Source organism: Ochotona princeps, chromosome 2 (genome assembly GCF_030435755.1).
Source record: "Ochotona princeps isolate mOchPri1 chromosome 2, mOchPri1.hap1, whole genome shotgun sequence".
In the NCBI taxonomy this organism is placed as follows: Eukaryota; Metazoa; Chordata; class Mammalia; order Lagomorpha; family Ochotonidae; genus Ochotona; species Ochotona princeps.
In genome coordinates, this window is record NC_080833.1 from 40,890,783 (window position 1) to 40,906,983 (window position 16,201).

The 16,201-nt window shown below is 39.6% G+C and overlaps 1 protein-coding gene across 2 annotated transcripts in view; it reads right to left on the bottom strand.

The window, feature by feature from the left end:
• Window positions 1–16,201, bottom strand: part of EPS15 (epidermal growth factor receptor pathway substrate 15) — a 154,881-nt gene that overhangs the window by 94,456 nt on the left and 44,224 nt on the right. For both annotated transcript variants that reach the window (XM_004588668.4, XM_058654906.1), the window contains exons 2-5: window positions 7,001–7,042; window positions 4,026–4,115; window positions 3,162–3,209; window positions 75–170 (exon numbers count right to left, since the gene is read on the bottom strand). In XM_004588668.4, the coding sequence (XP_004588725.2) occupies window positions 75–170; window positions 3,162–3,209; window positions 4,026–4,115; window positions 7,001–7,042 (276 nt within the window). The remainder of the gene's footprint in view (window positions 1–74; window positions 171–3,161; window positions 3,210–4,025; window positions 4,116–7,000; window positions 7,043–16,201) is intronic.

The following is a 16,201-nucleotide window of genomic DNA, read 5'->3' on the forward strand; positions in this document are numbered from 1 at the left end:
TAATTTTAATTTTCAAATTATGTGGCATCATTTTTTTAAAGTCAAATACAATTTAAATCTAAAGGCTTTCTTACAAATCTTGGTGGAGGAACAGCGAGGTTCAAGCTACTCAGTGAAACCTCCAATCCATTCTGGGCACAGGCCACAAGACGCAAAGCAACAAAGAATTCCTAGAAATAACAGCATAAACATCATGAGCATTCTCAGCTTATCCAGTCATCTGTCCATCTGTCTATACATCTTCCTGCCTACCTACTTACCTATACACACTCATATTCTGAAAATATAAACAATTTACAATTACTCCAGGGCTTTTATTTAGCAATAAATATTAACAGCACATCTTTCAAAAGATGTGTTACTTTAAAACTTAGAAACTACCTATACACAAAGCTATTCCTAATATTATAAATAGCAAATAACAGTATAAGGTAGAAAAATTTTTACCAATACTGAAAACCATACAGAATTAATACACATATTAAAGAATACTTAAAGATGTTAAGAAATGTTTCTAATTTTCTCATTTAGAGAAAAAAAATTTTGAAAAAAGCTCAGAAGGAAATAATTGCTAAACATTAACAATGCTGATCTCAGGGGGCTACAGTGGGTAAAGCTGCTACCTATGACACCGCATTCCATATGGGTGCCAGCTCAAAACCCTGCTACTCCACTAATGATCCCTCTTCTTGGTAATGGAAAGCAGTGGGAAATGGCCCAGGTGCTTGGATCAGTGCCATCAGTGAGAGAATCCAAAGAAGCCGCTGGTTTGGCCTGGCCGAGCCCTGGTTTTGGCAGCCATATGGGAAATGAACTAATGTGAAAATTGCTTCTCCTCTTTCTGTAAACCCGCCTTTCAAATAAATAAACAAACAAAAAATAAATACTTTTTTAAAAGGTCATCTCAGGATTGTGAAAGCATTTTTAAAACTGGATCATTTATTCACCATTATTATTTCAGAATAACTACAGAAAATAACTATAATATCTGAAGCAATTATATAATTGTTTGAACTCAAAATATCTATTAGCCTCCCTCAAAGGTTCTTAGACTTTTGACCCTTGAAGTTTTGGTCAAAATCTTAACAAATAATTGCAAAGAATCTGAAGCAACTGGTGTTCAGTTACTCTGGGTCAGAATTAGGTCTAAAAGAAAGCTGTAATATTTCTAGTTTTTCAATATCATATTACAATGGCTGACATATGAACTGAAATCCTCTACTCTCATACTCCTCTTAGGCTCTCTGCTTTGTAATTCTTTGCATTTACGCATAAATTTCTTTAAAAGATGTTATTTTAAGATAACCTGTCTAATTCAGTCCATAAGCTTCTGTGCAATGTGCCATCAAGTCTCAAAGCTAAAGGAACCACTGTCTATATCACAAACAGCTCCTAATTACCAACTACAGTAGCCTCTTCTTAAATAGAAAACCTGCGTCCTGCTCATCCTCTTGCATCCTCCCTGGAGCTCTCCTGATGAACATGCTTCATAAAGCTCTCCCAGTTCTGCTCTGACCTTTGGGGTCTCTTTTGTGAGAAGTCGATTCCTCCTCTAACCTTTAAATGCTGCCATTCTAAGCAGCCCAACACAGACCCTTTCATTTCGCACTCGATGTGAAATTAAATTACTCATCATCATTATGAATGGGTCCCAAAGTGAAATAATTCTGTGCTAAATTCTAGCACCGTTCCTAAAAATTGTGAAGCAATGGCCGAGTTAAATAAAATTCTTCCATGAAAGGGGAAGTGGTATCTATCCTACAATGCATTGTAAGCAACAAAATAAAAATTACACTGTAGAAAGAAAACGCCTAAGGTCATGTTGGGCACGTGAAAAAAAAAACATTAAGTAGTGACTTTTCTTTCAAATAATTCAAAAATTTATGCATCTCATGAAAAATCAAAGTATAACTGTAGCCCCTAAAATCCAGCCTCTTGCATAGAACAAAGAAAACTCGAACTCAACATCCAAAGTCTAGGAACATCAGTGAAGAATGTATTATACTGTGAACACCATTGAGGGATGACATCCGTCATGTTCATCTGTTTGTGAAACCTGGCTCATGAGAGGTACACAACAAGTATTTGTTGACTGAACACACAGCATCTGAGTGCCCATATGAATTTAGGTTTCCTTTGCCTCTGATGTACCTAATCACCTTCTACCTGGTGACTTCAATGGGGACTACGATCAAACCCTAAAATCCCAATTAACAGCCTGGATATTCCAACTCTCATCTGATTTGTCCTTTTATAACTCAGAAATCCATTCTCAACAAACAAAACATCAAAGTGCATCAATGATGTTAAACACCACTGGCCATAATCACGTCCTTGTATTCCTGTCTGGAGTTTATTTCTGGCATCTAAAACATTTTTTGGTTTGGATGTCAGAGATCAGAACTAGACCAGAACACTCAGGTCTGGTTAGCCCAGAGCTTCCTTCCTTTCTTTTTTTTTTTTAATTTTTATTTTTGAAATTTATTGCACAATTCTATATAGTCTGGGATTCCCTTCCCTCATTTTCCACCCCCAAATGATTTTTCCCATAATGTTACAACTCTTCATAAGGAATTAAAATTCCATCAGTCTGCTATTTAAGTGTGCCCCAACACTGCTGGTACAGACTATATCAGACAGTCCATCATTCCATTGTCTAGATATATCCAACACTTCTGTTGGGAGTCCATCTTTTGTTTGGAAGCAGAGACGCATGTTGCATTGCGTCTTCACTTCTGGATATGGTAGTCTCCATTACTTCACCACTATACATTCCAATTTGCATGATGGATTCCTTATATTAGAGAGAACATATGGTATTTACTGTTTTGTGATTGACTTATTTCATTTAGGCAGAGCTTCCTTTCAAAGTACTGACAAATATCATCTAAATAAAATTCACTTTGGCTTACAACCCTGTGGACCTAACAGCAAAGGTTCTCTAAAAGAAAAACTTTAGAACAATATCACCAAACTAACACCAACCTTGAGGAATTTGTTCTTTAAGGTCTGGAAATATTTTCATTATTATGACATTTGCCCTTGTAAAATTTTAATGTTGGTTAAAAAAAAACAACTTTTAGCTTAAAAATATGAAAATGGTCTATGTGTTTTAAGTTGACAATCACCCCCCTAAAATTTCACTTGAATCTGAATCTTACTTGCTTGTTCAGGATCCCTTTGCCATCTGTGTCAGCTAAATCCCAAATCTGAAATTTAGAAGAAAAAAATATCAAGCCAAATCTTAAAACAAAATTTATCTTACAGCAAAATCAAATCACTACAATGTATAAATTTATGCTCTAAGACATATGAATGACAGAATTCAGAATACAAAGAAATCTTAAAATCCACTTTTAGTGTAACTCATCCCAAATAAAGCCCAAAAAGGTAAAATGTTTTGGCACAAGACTTGTCAAAGCATCAGGCAAAGAACTGAAACTCAGGTTCTAATTTTTGTCAGATACTTTCAGGAACACAGGTTTTAACTGAATTCAAAGCTCTTTTTACTAGAAAATAATACCCTGATTTTAGATGCTTATTAATATTTTTTTCTGTGAGAAAATTGAAGTGGTTACTGTTTATGAAATTAGATGGCACCGTTCTTGAGGACTCTGAATATCAGTATCATGCATAAGGATTTGAGGGGGCTTTCCATCTCTCCCTGCTCTTGCCAAAGCCTCCCAACCCCCACTCTATTCACCACATACTGAACAGAGACAGTTACAAAGAGGAAATAGGGACAGGGCTAACTCTAAGTGGGTGCCAAGGTTCCCAGTCATCACTGTGTCTCTCCACGATATCCAAATGTTCTATTACTTCCTCATTTCATCCTACCAGAAATTAATCTGTTTTTAAACATCTGAAAAGCACCCTACTTTCTGAGAGGGTAAAACCACCACACCACAAAGTCCCTGCATTCCATTACTGTAACTGCTTGGATGACTAAACTGCAAGTTTCTTGATGGTCACCTCTTTGAATTTCCATCTAGTTCATTTGTAATACTACAATGGACAAATATCACCTTGCCAAGTATCAAGTCTGGAAGTCCCGACTTTTTCAGGAAAACAGCAGCATCAGAAGCCAACACTCTTCCAGTATTGCCAGTATCAACCTGAAAAGAAAAGACATAAGCTGACACAAATACAGAAAGGAAACGTCACTGCTCTTTCCCAGCATTCTATCCCTGTCATTTGAGAACTGGCTTTTTCAAAATAGGAATCCTCTGGTTAACAAGGACCAAGGAATATATGGAAAGCCCTGAGGGCCGATTACCATCTAGACAGTACTGGAGATTTATATTTTTAATCATACCCACTACAGAAATCAGGAAACTGAAGCTCAGAGGAAGTGAAAGTAAATCAGCAACATCAGCACCTATTTTCTGACTCCAAATACTCTATACTTGTCTTTTAAACTCCAACAAACTTAAATGCCAACAAGAAAAAAAGGGAAGTATTTCCTGGAAAGATCTTTTGACAAATGGGAACAGTGGCATATGTCCTCTTCCTTCTAACATCATCAAATTTTGTTTTTATAGCTACTTTTTGAAATTACAACACTTAAAATCAAAGCAATGTCAGCTCTAAAGCCAAGAGTGATTTCATAATAACTTTCAGAAAAGCCTTAAATATTTAAGTTCCTAAAACACATTAAAGGAAATATCATTTCAACTGATGGGAACTTAACTTCAAGACAGAACAAGGTCATTAAGAACAAATTAAAACTTTAAAAAAAATGACTAATTTTTGCAAAGACTTCCTGAAGCTCTTTTTGTTAAAATGAAAAGTAAATTTCAAAACGGCTTAAAAAGACTAGGGTATTTGTGAAATGACTATTTATACAGTCTAAAGGTCAAGTTTACTGTAAACATACATAAAGCATTCCAGACAGTTCAATCCCAGCAAAGAACCAAAAGAGAAACCTTTCTTTTAAGTATTAGACCATGGGCTAAATCAGGCACTCAACAAAAACTAACTGCCTCATCCTTCAAGTTTGGGGTAAACAGGAAGTCTTGGAAAGATTAGGAAATCTACTTCTAGAATCCTCCAGAACTCCTTCTCTTTGTACATTCCCTGACCAGGACAGAAAAAGAATACCCCTAAAGAGTATAACCTAAACAGAGAGGAATTGAGGGGAAACAGTCATCAATTGTACTGCATTGCAACAAAGAATTTGACTACATTCTATTCTTTTGTTAATAAATTACACACAGTCATTTTCTCTTCCACCTATAGCTTCTGTTGTACTCTGATGCAAGTCTACCAGGCTCTGCCTTAAGCTCCAGGCTAGAATTTGCCTCTAAGAAAAAAGGCTCACAGTTTCTTGAAAGGACCATCTCATAGTTTCTGCATTATTATTCCTTCAGAAAATAGGGTTTAGGGTTGGTGCTATACATAATGCATAAAGCTACCACCTCAGATACTGGCATCCCATATGGACCCCAGTTTGTGACCTGGAAGATCCACTTCTAATCCTGATTCCTGCTAAGGTGCCTAGAAAAGCAGCAGAGTTTGGTCCAAATACTTGTGTCCCTACACCCATGTGGGAAACTTGGAAAATCTCATGACTCCCAGCTTCGGCCTGCCCAACCCCAGCCATTCCCAGCAGAGGGAAGATTTATCTTCTAACTCTGCCATTCAAGCAAAATATAAAGCTTTAAAAAACAGGCTTTTGTGGTAAAGACTAAGTTGATTTCACTTTAAACTATTTTCAGATTGTACTAGTAGACTGTCAGAATTTCAAGGACTCTTTCAGTGCAAAAGCAGAAGTACTTCGCGAAAGCAGGCTCCTGACTCAAGATCCAGCCAAACAGGAATTAATTACACAAAACTGAACGACCTGTTGAGGAAAATTTAATTAAAATGTAATTATGGTTATTTACGTAGAAGACTGTTGACTGTTGATAATTATTTTTAATAGATTTTAAGGTTTTGGGCGAGGGGGGTGAGAGGACAGGGAGGGAACAAAAAGAGCTCCCATGTGTTGGTATAGTACATAAAAGCGCCCAACAACCTGAGCTGGCCCATTGCCAGCTCGGAGATTGGGGGTCAAAATCAGGAGTCAGAAACTCCATCCAGACCTCTCAGATTGGTGCAGGGACCCAATTACTTGAGTCATTTACCTGCTGCCTCTTGGGATCTGCATTAGTGGGAAGCTGGAACAGAAGATAAGATGGGGATCTACCCAGACGTGGAATTTGGGCATCTTAACCACTAGACCAAACACCTATTCCAATGTTCTATTTTCCTTTTAGATCTTAACTTCAATTTAGAAGACTCTGTTTTTATAAACTGCATGAGTTTTTAAATGGTTCCTCAATAATCCCTCATAATTCAAAAATATGTAATTGCACGTTTTACTTTTTTATGGCAATATGATTATTGCATAATGATAATCTTTTTCTATTTATCAGCTTATAATTAATTAACTATGTAACATAGGCCATACTTGAGACTGGGCCATACTTGAGACTGATTCCCTTTATTCAGATAGAACACATTACTATTAAAGATTAAGGATTGACTTACAAGGAAACTATACAACGTACTTCCAAACAAAACTGGTTTTCTATTTGGTTTGTGTGATTCCAAACTCACAGGTAGTAAAGCAAGCTCACTTATTGCCAACCTAGGAACCTTAGCAAATGCAGGAAACCTCAAGACAAGAGAAATTCACCCAAATTTACGTGTAACACAGGTGAAAGATGGCTGTTATGGTTTGAAATGGCTTGGGCATATCCCCCAAGGGTTCATGTGTGGGAAGTTTGTTTCTCAGCATAGCAGTGTTGAAGTGGACCTAGTGGAAAGTACATAGGTCACTGAGGCATGGCCATTGGCAGTAACTAACATTGGCCCATCCCTCCTGCTTTCTGCCTTCCTGTTTTGCCAAAGATTAAATGTCCTAAACGTACCTAGAAGCTGGCAGTTAATTTACATGCATACACGAACAGCTGACAACACATTTTATATTCAATCTAAGAAAGTAAACAAAACTTACCTGTCTATAGTATTTTTCATATACAGGATTCCCACTTGATAACTAAAAAAAAAAAGCACAGAAATTATATACTACTCAGTAGCTTCTATTAATACATTTGACATTCACAACAGACAATTGCAAGAAACTAGTATGAACTTGATTGCAAAAATTTTGGTTTTGCTTCTTCAGGGTGAGGGTGAGAAGGCAAATGAATAAAGAGACCACATGAGTTCCTAAGAATGAAGTGGATAAGAAATAAGACAAGAATCTTAAAAAGTTATTTTTGACATCAGAACTCTCTCCTCCACCTTGAAAAACTTGATCCAGAAACTCAACGTACAACAAATTAGGAATGAAATGTTCTGGTTAAAGTCAGTTGAAAAGTCTAACAGCCCATCCACTCATCCACTGTTCAAGTGCTCAATGTACCTATGAATGTAGTTCACAAACTACCTCAATAAAATAATCAAATGAATATACAAATAGATGTTAAAAAAAAAAAAACAGATGACATTGCTGTCATCAAACTGCTTACCAGTAGGCAGGGTAATCCAACTTACACAACAGTTTAGATGTGCATAAATATATTATCTGAAAGGCAGCTTATAATGCCTGAAGATTCAAGTTTGCCTGTACATGAACATGTAAAACTGCCCTGGCACAAAGAAGGCTCCAGGCAGATGACATGAGAACAGGAACTTGAAGCATGCAGAAGAGCGAGGAGGGTGAGTCTACAGAAAGGTAATCACATTAAAACAGACATGCAATCAACAGAAAACTCAGCTTTTCTAGAAAGAAGAGTCAGGTATACTGAAATGGGAATTTAAGATTATTAAGTTTTGAGGCTGGCGTTGTGGCTTAGCCTTTTGTGTGGAAAATGTAGTTTGCTCTAAAAATAAAACTAATAACACTGTTAGTGACTAACTCATGCTTTGTTTTAAGCTTATGGAAAATGTAATATTTATAAACTGATTATAGTAGCTATTTTCTCTTTTTTCTTTTTAATTATGAAAAAGCAATCAAGAGAGCTTGCCAATTTTCTAAGCTTTGGGTCAGTGGTTAAAAGAACGGACTCTGCAAGGGCCAGGATATGTGTCGACTGGCTGCCCTTTGCTGCAGGATCTGCTGGCAAGGGTTGCGACAGGGAGCAAGTCTGCAGTACTCCCCGGAAAGTGCAAAATCCAGGACTGGGAATGGACCTAGTAGGGAAATTGTGGGCAGTCCTTTGCTGGGTTGTAGTTCTACTGCTGTACATGAGAGCCAAGGCTTTCAGGTAGGCCAGGCTGGACAAAGCAGCAGCACCTGTCAGCATATGTGTGGACTGGGTCATGGGCTAAAGTGGGTTAAACTAAGCTGCAACACCCATAAATGTATACAGAGCTTGACTGGGACATGGCACGAACCAGACTAGCCTGCTGTACATACTGATACATGCAGGACCCAGGGTTGGAGGTGGACCTGGTGGGGGTTATTGAGGGTCACTCCAACTAGGCTGTAGATTTGCTGGTGTATGCAAGGGCCAGGTCTATGGCACACCGGGATGGGTAGGAACACAGCACCGATCAGTCTGCATGGGACACAGGGCTGGGGACGGAACTAACCAGGTAACTACAATCACCAGTATGTGCATACAATCACCCTGCATTGGCTGGAACATGCAAGAGTCAGGTCTGGAGTCACCCCAAGTGAGGTTTTTTGGGAGACTCTCCAACTAGACTCCACAAGGAGAACTATAAGGTTTGTAGTCTGACCTTGGAATGCATGTATCTGGACTGGACTGCCTATACTGCTGCTGTCTAGACAGTAGATGGCATGCCTAGGTATATAAGGGGGACAAGACAAGCAGCTCATTTGGGCCTGCAGAGGACATCAAGTGACCGGTAAGAAGATGGAGAGCAGGACAGGTCGAACAACTCTCCTGGTCAAGCTTTGGCAGCAAGGGTCTGGGCGAGTGGACGAACTAGTTTGGACTCTGTTCAGCCAACGGACCTTGAAATGATTTTCTCAACCTTGGAGCAGCAAAGCCAACCACATGTCAGAACTATCAAGACAACTTAGGCAATACCCTGGGAATATTCTTTTCCACATCAGGATTTCTAAGATGATATTAAGTAGATACCACCCCCATCCCCAACTATGATGTGGTTTGGCAGCTGGGAACAATCCCTTCCCCTTCCTTTATTTCCTCCTCCCCCAATACAGGAGAAAAGGGAAGAAATGGAAAATTGGAAGCATCTGTCCTACCCACCTTCCCCTATGTCTCAACCCTCCCCATCCTGTTCAGTGTTTCTCATGGGTGTGCATTCCTATCAACTATGTGGGAAATATCAAAAATAAAATTAAAAAATTTTAACAAGGAAATCTATTAAAGACACTGTGGATTATATGTCGAAGAAGGGGATAGGAAAGGGAAGAATGGGCTTTCTGGAGCCAGCATGATGACATAGCAGGCTGATCAGACCACAGCAATGGCATCCTATATGAGCTCCATTTGTTTCCAGCCTGCTTCACTTCTTGATACAGCTACTTGTTGAAGGCCTGGGAAAGCAGCAGAGGACAGCTCAAGTCCTCGGGCCAAGTTCTTGGTATTAAGCATTATTTGCTAAACGAAGAAAGGAAGGAGAAGTACAATACGGGGAGCTGCTGAGGAAGCAATTCTAACTGTCTTACTGAGGATATGAATATTGGCAACGGCAGAAAGGAAGGGTATGCTTTGAAGAAAGCTTTATAAGATAGATTTGACAAAACTTCTTAGGTGGAGGAAGATGGGACAAATGGCAGATTCATACCTGCAATATGCCTGCATATGCACATATCCTATTGCTCCTGTTTCTCTAGAGAAATTAAGTGATCCATCTAATCACAAGGAGGTTACTTATCTCAGCTTTTAAACAGCTCTGTCAGAATTTGAATTCAGGTCTGTGTTACTCCAAGCTCCATGTCCCTTCCCATATTCCCTGCATTGTCAAGGACAGTCTCAATTTACAATCTGTTCATCCCCATCAAGTTCACCAGATGTCTCTGAGTTCACTTTTGAAAATGAACTGCTGGGCCTGATGGCATGGCCTAGCGGCTAAGGTCCTCGCCTTGAGCACACCAGGATCCCATATGGGCACCGGTTCTAATCCCAGCAGCTCCACTTCCCATCCAGCTCCCTGCTTGTGGCCTGGGAAAGCAGTTGAGAATGGCCCAAAAGATTTGGGACTCTGCACCCGCGTGGGAGACCTGGAAGAGGTTCCTGGTTCCCGGCATCGGATCGGCACAGCACCGGCCCGTTGCGGCTCACTTGGGCAGTGAATCATCGGACGGAAGATCTTCCTCTCTGTCTCTCCTCTCTGTATATCTGACTTTGTAATAAAAATAAATAAATCGTGACCACAGAAGGTCACAGAAGGTGGCTGGGAACTCGCATTTACTTTTAACATATTGGTTACTCATTACTATGTCAATTAATTCCATAATGATGTAAATTTTTGCTGATGGTATGTTGGAGCTTTCAATTGACTGGGATGATACTCTGCTGGCTCTGTCTTCAGACCAGAGAGGGTATACCTAAGAAGCCGTTGAACTTGACTGGACAATAAGATGCTGGACTCTATGTTTGGTATACGCTTGCAATGGGGGAATCTCAACTGAACTTGAGCTGTGGTTATGCAACAAGGTGGAGGAATCCACCATGGTGGGAGGGTTTGGGGAGGGGTGGGGAGAACCCAAGTATCTATGTAACTGTGTCACATAATACAATGTAATTAATGAAGTTAAATAATAAATAGTTAAAAAAACAAAAACAAAAACAAACAAAAAAACCAACAAAAAAAATAAATCGTTAAAAAAAGAAAGAATAAAGAAAATGAACTGCTACTAAACATTACAGTTCAAATATGTTAAAGGCAGTGGGCCAGTGTGGTGAGTTAAGCTGTCACTAACGATACCACCATTCTGAGTTGTGGCTACTACTCTTCAAATCCAACTCCTTTCTAATAATCCACCTGAGAAGGCAGCAGATGATGGCCCAATTGCTTGGACCCCTGCCATCCAGCAGACTCTGAGAGACCAGGATGCCTGGAGTAACCACTTGGAGAACAAACTAGAAGATGAAAGATTGTTTTTCCCCTTACTCCCCAACATTTTGCCTTTCAAATAAAACAATTTTCATATATACACTTAAATATGTAAGATAAGCATTAAAATTTAGTTAAGATTAAATAAATATGGAAGTATTTAAATTCGGATATATGTTAAAAAAAAAAAAAAAAAAAACAGGATTGAGCCAGGCCTTGGCCAATGTACCTGGCTTCACCCCAGGCCATTGTTGCAGAGAACTGCGCTTGGTTCCTCCACCTGACGCTGTCACCCTCCGGAGCTCCCCTGATCTAACCCAAACGCTATGGGCAGCTCCCGTTAGTCCTCTCTGCGCTCCTCTCATGAGCACCACAGCGGGCTAAGCTTCTGCCCTTGATGCACCATGGACTTGCCCACTCACCTGGAGTCCCTTCTCTGGAAGGACCTCTTTCTCCTGGGAAGTCTTCCTGGGTGGCCCAGGAGACCAGAGTGAAGTCAGCCACTAGGGGCTAACAGAGGCAGACCACACATGTCAAGTTCTGTTCTGACCTCTCATTGACTATGTTCTCCCTTTCTTGCTCTTTAAAACACTGACAAAAGGGCTCAATGTAATGGCTCAACTTGCTGATCCTCCCCCTTCAACTGCCAGGATCCCTCATGGATGCCAGCTGCTCCATTTCCAATCCAGCTCCCTGCTTGTGGCCTGAGAGGGTGGTGTAGGACAACCTAGGGCCTTGGGACCCCAAACCCATGGGGGAGACCCAAAAGAGGCTCTTGGCTCCTGGCTTCAGATTGGCTCAGTTCTGGCCATCAGGCCACCTGAGGAGTAGACCACTGGATGGAAGATCTTTGTCTCATCTCTCTGTAGATCTGCCTTTCCAACAAAAATATACACAAAATACTAACAATAACAACAACAAAAAAAGGATGGAATTAGTGTAAGTCTACTATATAAACCTAGACTCCGGTCCAGGTACCAGTATACAGTGCTTTAACCACCTGAATAAGTGATGAAATCTGGAAAAGCACTAGTGATAATTTTAGCATTTTTCTTGCCCTAATTCTTTACAGCTGAAACATGCTTAACACCTATCTTTCAAGGATGGCAGTAAAATTCACTGAAAGTGTCCTCAGAAAAAGCAAGTATGAATATAGTTCTTCACAGTCTTGTGAGATATTTGGGGCATCTGACACTAGTACCCCTGGCTGGCAATTTAGTGTGCCAGTAAACTGCTTTGTAATCACCTGCACAAAACACCTGACTACCAATCAGCTATGCTAGTGGAGATACACTGCTTAGTTGCAAATGAAGTATGTATAAGGAGTCAATCTAAAAATCCTTGGGTAGCTTTGTCATTTATTATAGGTCATCTACGACTGCTTATTTATTTTGCTGCTTGTCAATCATTTTTCATTATTCAATAAACCTTTTCAGGACAAAATGAACAAAAAAGAAGAAATGATATGTTTAATGTAAAACTAAGAAGTGAATTCATTTCTCCAGACAACAGGTGGATAGGTAATCTGCATAAACCAGAGTGTTTATGGAGGTAGACCTGACTAAAACTACTATCGCTGTTGTTAGACCACAATATTGTCATTTTTAGATTCAAAAAGACACATAAAAAATATATGCAGAAAAAATTAAAGGTGTAGCTAAAGTAACCACATCTACTTAATGTAATGATAAATGGTTTTATATTCATAATACTCTCCATTCTCCAAACACATTTTTATAGTAACTATGCAACACTTATTATAATTAGAATGAGAGAATGAAACTGTTTTCTTTTGGGGGGAACATAAATCCGAACATTTTATCAATATGCAAAATTACATAATAATTTCTAGTAATTGATTTCCAATGGAAAACTTCTGTTTCATTTAAAAATGTATCTTTGTTTATTTGAAAGGCAGAAATAAACAGGGAGAGAAGGATATCTCTGTTGCCCAAATGCCCACAACAGACTGGGCTGAGCCATGGCATGCTGTCCCGACAGTATGCAACAGCAGAAAAATTGGAAGCAGAAGCCAGGACCCAAATCCAGGCACTCCAAATAGTTACAGGTTTCCCAACGACAAACCAATATACCACTCACTTATTTCTTAAAAAAAAAAAAAACAGATTTAAGCTACATTTGTCAAAATCAAACCTGGTCTTTGAAAATTATTGTGTGGCTGGTGCCATGATATATAGTCAACTAAGCCTCCAGCACCCCACAGGCAGCAGTACAAGTCCCTGCTGCTCCACTTCCAATCCAGTTCCCTGCCAATATGTCTGGGAAAATAAGAGAAGTTGCCTCAAGACCTTGGGCTCATGCACCCATGGGAGACCCAGAAGAAGCTCTTTCTTCCTGGCTTCAGACTGGCACAGCTCTGGCCATTGTGGCCATTTGAGGAGTGAGCCAACAGACAGACGATCTCTTTCACTATTTCTCTCTCTCTCTCTGCCTTTCCAATAATGATAAATCTTTAAAGACAATTATTGTCTTTTAAAATAAATTATGTATCCATTAGCTATAACATCTACTCTTAGTTGTCAGGAAAACATTACACATCTGAGAATTCCTTCCAAAGAGACAATTTCTATTTATTATTACACAGTCTGAAAAAATGTGAAGTGCTTATGATGCTTAGATGTTAGAAATTCAATACAGCCTTCAGTGCAGAATATATTCAGGCTTTAGTAGCAAATGTATATTAAAAGCCCATTTCACAACTCCTTAGGTAAATGTTCTTGACCAATATTTTGTGTGTCTTAGAAAAGATTCTCTTTCTCTGTAAATTGCCAATAACACCTGTTTTCATGGATGCTGCATGAATTAAAGTAACAGCAATAAAGCAATAGATAGTTGTCCTAATATCCTCTAAAGCTTTCCCCAAACACATGGACATCTGGCTAACAGCCACGAGTCCCTGTTTCTCTTGCAATCTCAGTTCTGATTAATGGAACATAAAGGAAATGGCATATCAAACTCCTAGACTGTGCACCTCAAGGGAGCAGGAATGTTGTCTACCTTTGCAGTCCTTCCAAGTGGCCTGAACGCTGGAACGGTAGTCATAGATGGAGAGATGGAGAGATGGAAAACACAGCAACAAGGAAAAGGGGCCTGCACCTCTGACACCACCATGAAGCTGTCGTACAGGCCTACACTGCTCGCCCCACTTGCACCATTACCTCAGAGAACCAATAGTGAAACTATAGCAAGGCAAAAGAAAAAAAAAATCGTAACTGCTACCTCCATTAAGGAAAATATCATGACAAATATAAAGATAATAAACCTTACTAAGAAAAGTATTATCAAAGCATAACCCAATATAGCATATTCAGGTACGGTAGGTGGTACTGTAATTCTCAATCTGAGAGCATTACTACTGCACCAGCTACCATGTGCCTTGCAGTGTTCCTTTGTGGGACTCCAGTGTGGAGTTTGGCCAGGTGACTTACTCTGGCCAATGAGGTGTAACAAATTTCCAATTACAAGTAGAAGTTTTAACTATGTATTTCTGTAAGCTGTTGCAATTTTCTCTCTGGCCAAGAGAACAACAGTATGTCACAAACAGGGACTGTTCCTCCTACCTGCACCCAGAAATGAAAAAGAACCAGATCAGAACCATAGCTATTGTCTAGGGAATTTACAACCATAAATAAATAAGCAAACAAACTTTTCTGATATTTTGTGTTTCTTAGGGAGCATAATCTAATAATAGCTATACCAAGGTTTATCAGTACGAATAAAAGAGAGCTCCAAGTTCTTGGAAAAATTCATAACTCAAATGTTGAGTTACTTCATATGCAATATCTGGTACCATTTTTTTTCAGAGGGTAAAGTGGAAAAGAATTTTGGATTACACGACTTTGAGAATCTTACATTCTGTAACACATAAAAGGAACTGAAACTTGAAATGCTTTAGCCTTTTGGTAAATGGTTATAATATAATGAGGAGCCTGTTGTCTATGAATTACCAGATTTGACCTTGACAGGCTATATTGTACTTTTTTTCTCACTCTTTTTATGGTCCTGAAAGATTTCCCTGCACTCCCTCCCCATTACCGGTTAACACAGTGTATTGAGGATATAGTAGGTTTTACAGTTTTACGATGTAGATCTTAAATATTCTGACATTAATTGTTGGTTTATAGATTATATCGCGTTATCTTATTGCATTGGATACAGGTTGTTAGAGATTGCACTAATATTACAATATACAGGTACTATCTTTCAAGTTGTCATCTTTTCATCTCAGATTAAGGCGAACATGTGGTATTTAACCTTTTGGGATTGGTTCATTTCTCTTAGCATGATGGATTCCAGTCGGGCCCATTTGTCCACAAAGAACTGCATTTCGTTTTTTTTAATAGCTGAGTAGTATTCCATAGAGTAGATGAACCATAGCTTTCTTATCCAGTCTTCTATTGATGGGCATTTTGGCTGCTTCCAGGTTTTTGCGATTGTAGATAGTGCTGCTATGAACATAGGCGTGCATGTTGGTTTCTTGTGTAGGAGATCTTTTGGATATATCCCTAGGAGTGCTATTGCAATTCATAGACAACAGACTCAAAGCGGCACTAAACAATAAAACTACTATACCAATGCATGAGGGGGGAATCGGGTGCGATCCTGACAACCTCTTAACAGGAGCTCATGTGCGTGGAGCAGGAGGGCACTCCAGAGTGGAGCAGGTGGTAAGGAGGAAGCTTGGATCCCAACCGGGAAGACTCCCAGACCTTCACCACAAACTATTAATACGAGCAACAAGGACTATACCCCAACTGCCAAGGAGGCCACAGGGAATTGGATGCCCTCGGAGGCTGAGTACTCTGAGGTCACCCACCCCCAACCGGAGCTTCCGCTGGGGATGGAAGAAGTCCAAACACTACCGCGCAGAAACCAACGTCATCGGAAAGACAACCAGAAGCCTTGAGCGGTCCACAGACACAGAAGAACAATAAATGTCCTTCAGGACCAGGGAGGAGAGCTTTCTCTGGTCCGAGCCTGGCTCCACCTCTGGACCCCCGCCCTCCCTCGCGGTGACCATCGGGATCGCTCCGAAAACCCCTCACAGCAAACAAACAATCATACAAACTAAAAAAAAAAACTAAAATAAATAGACAAACAACAGAAAGTAGAGCTTGAAATCTGACAGGAAAGAGCC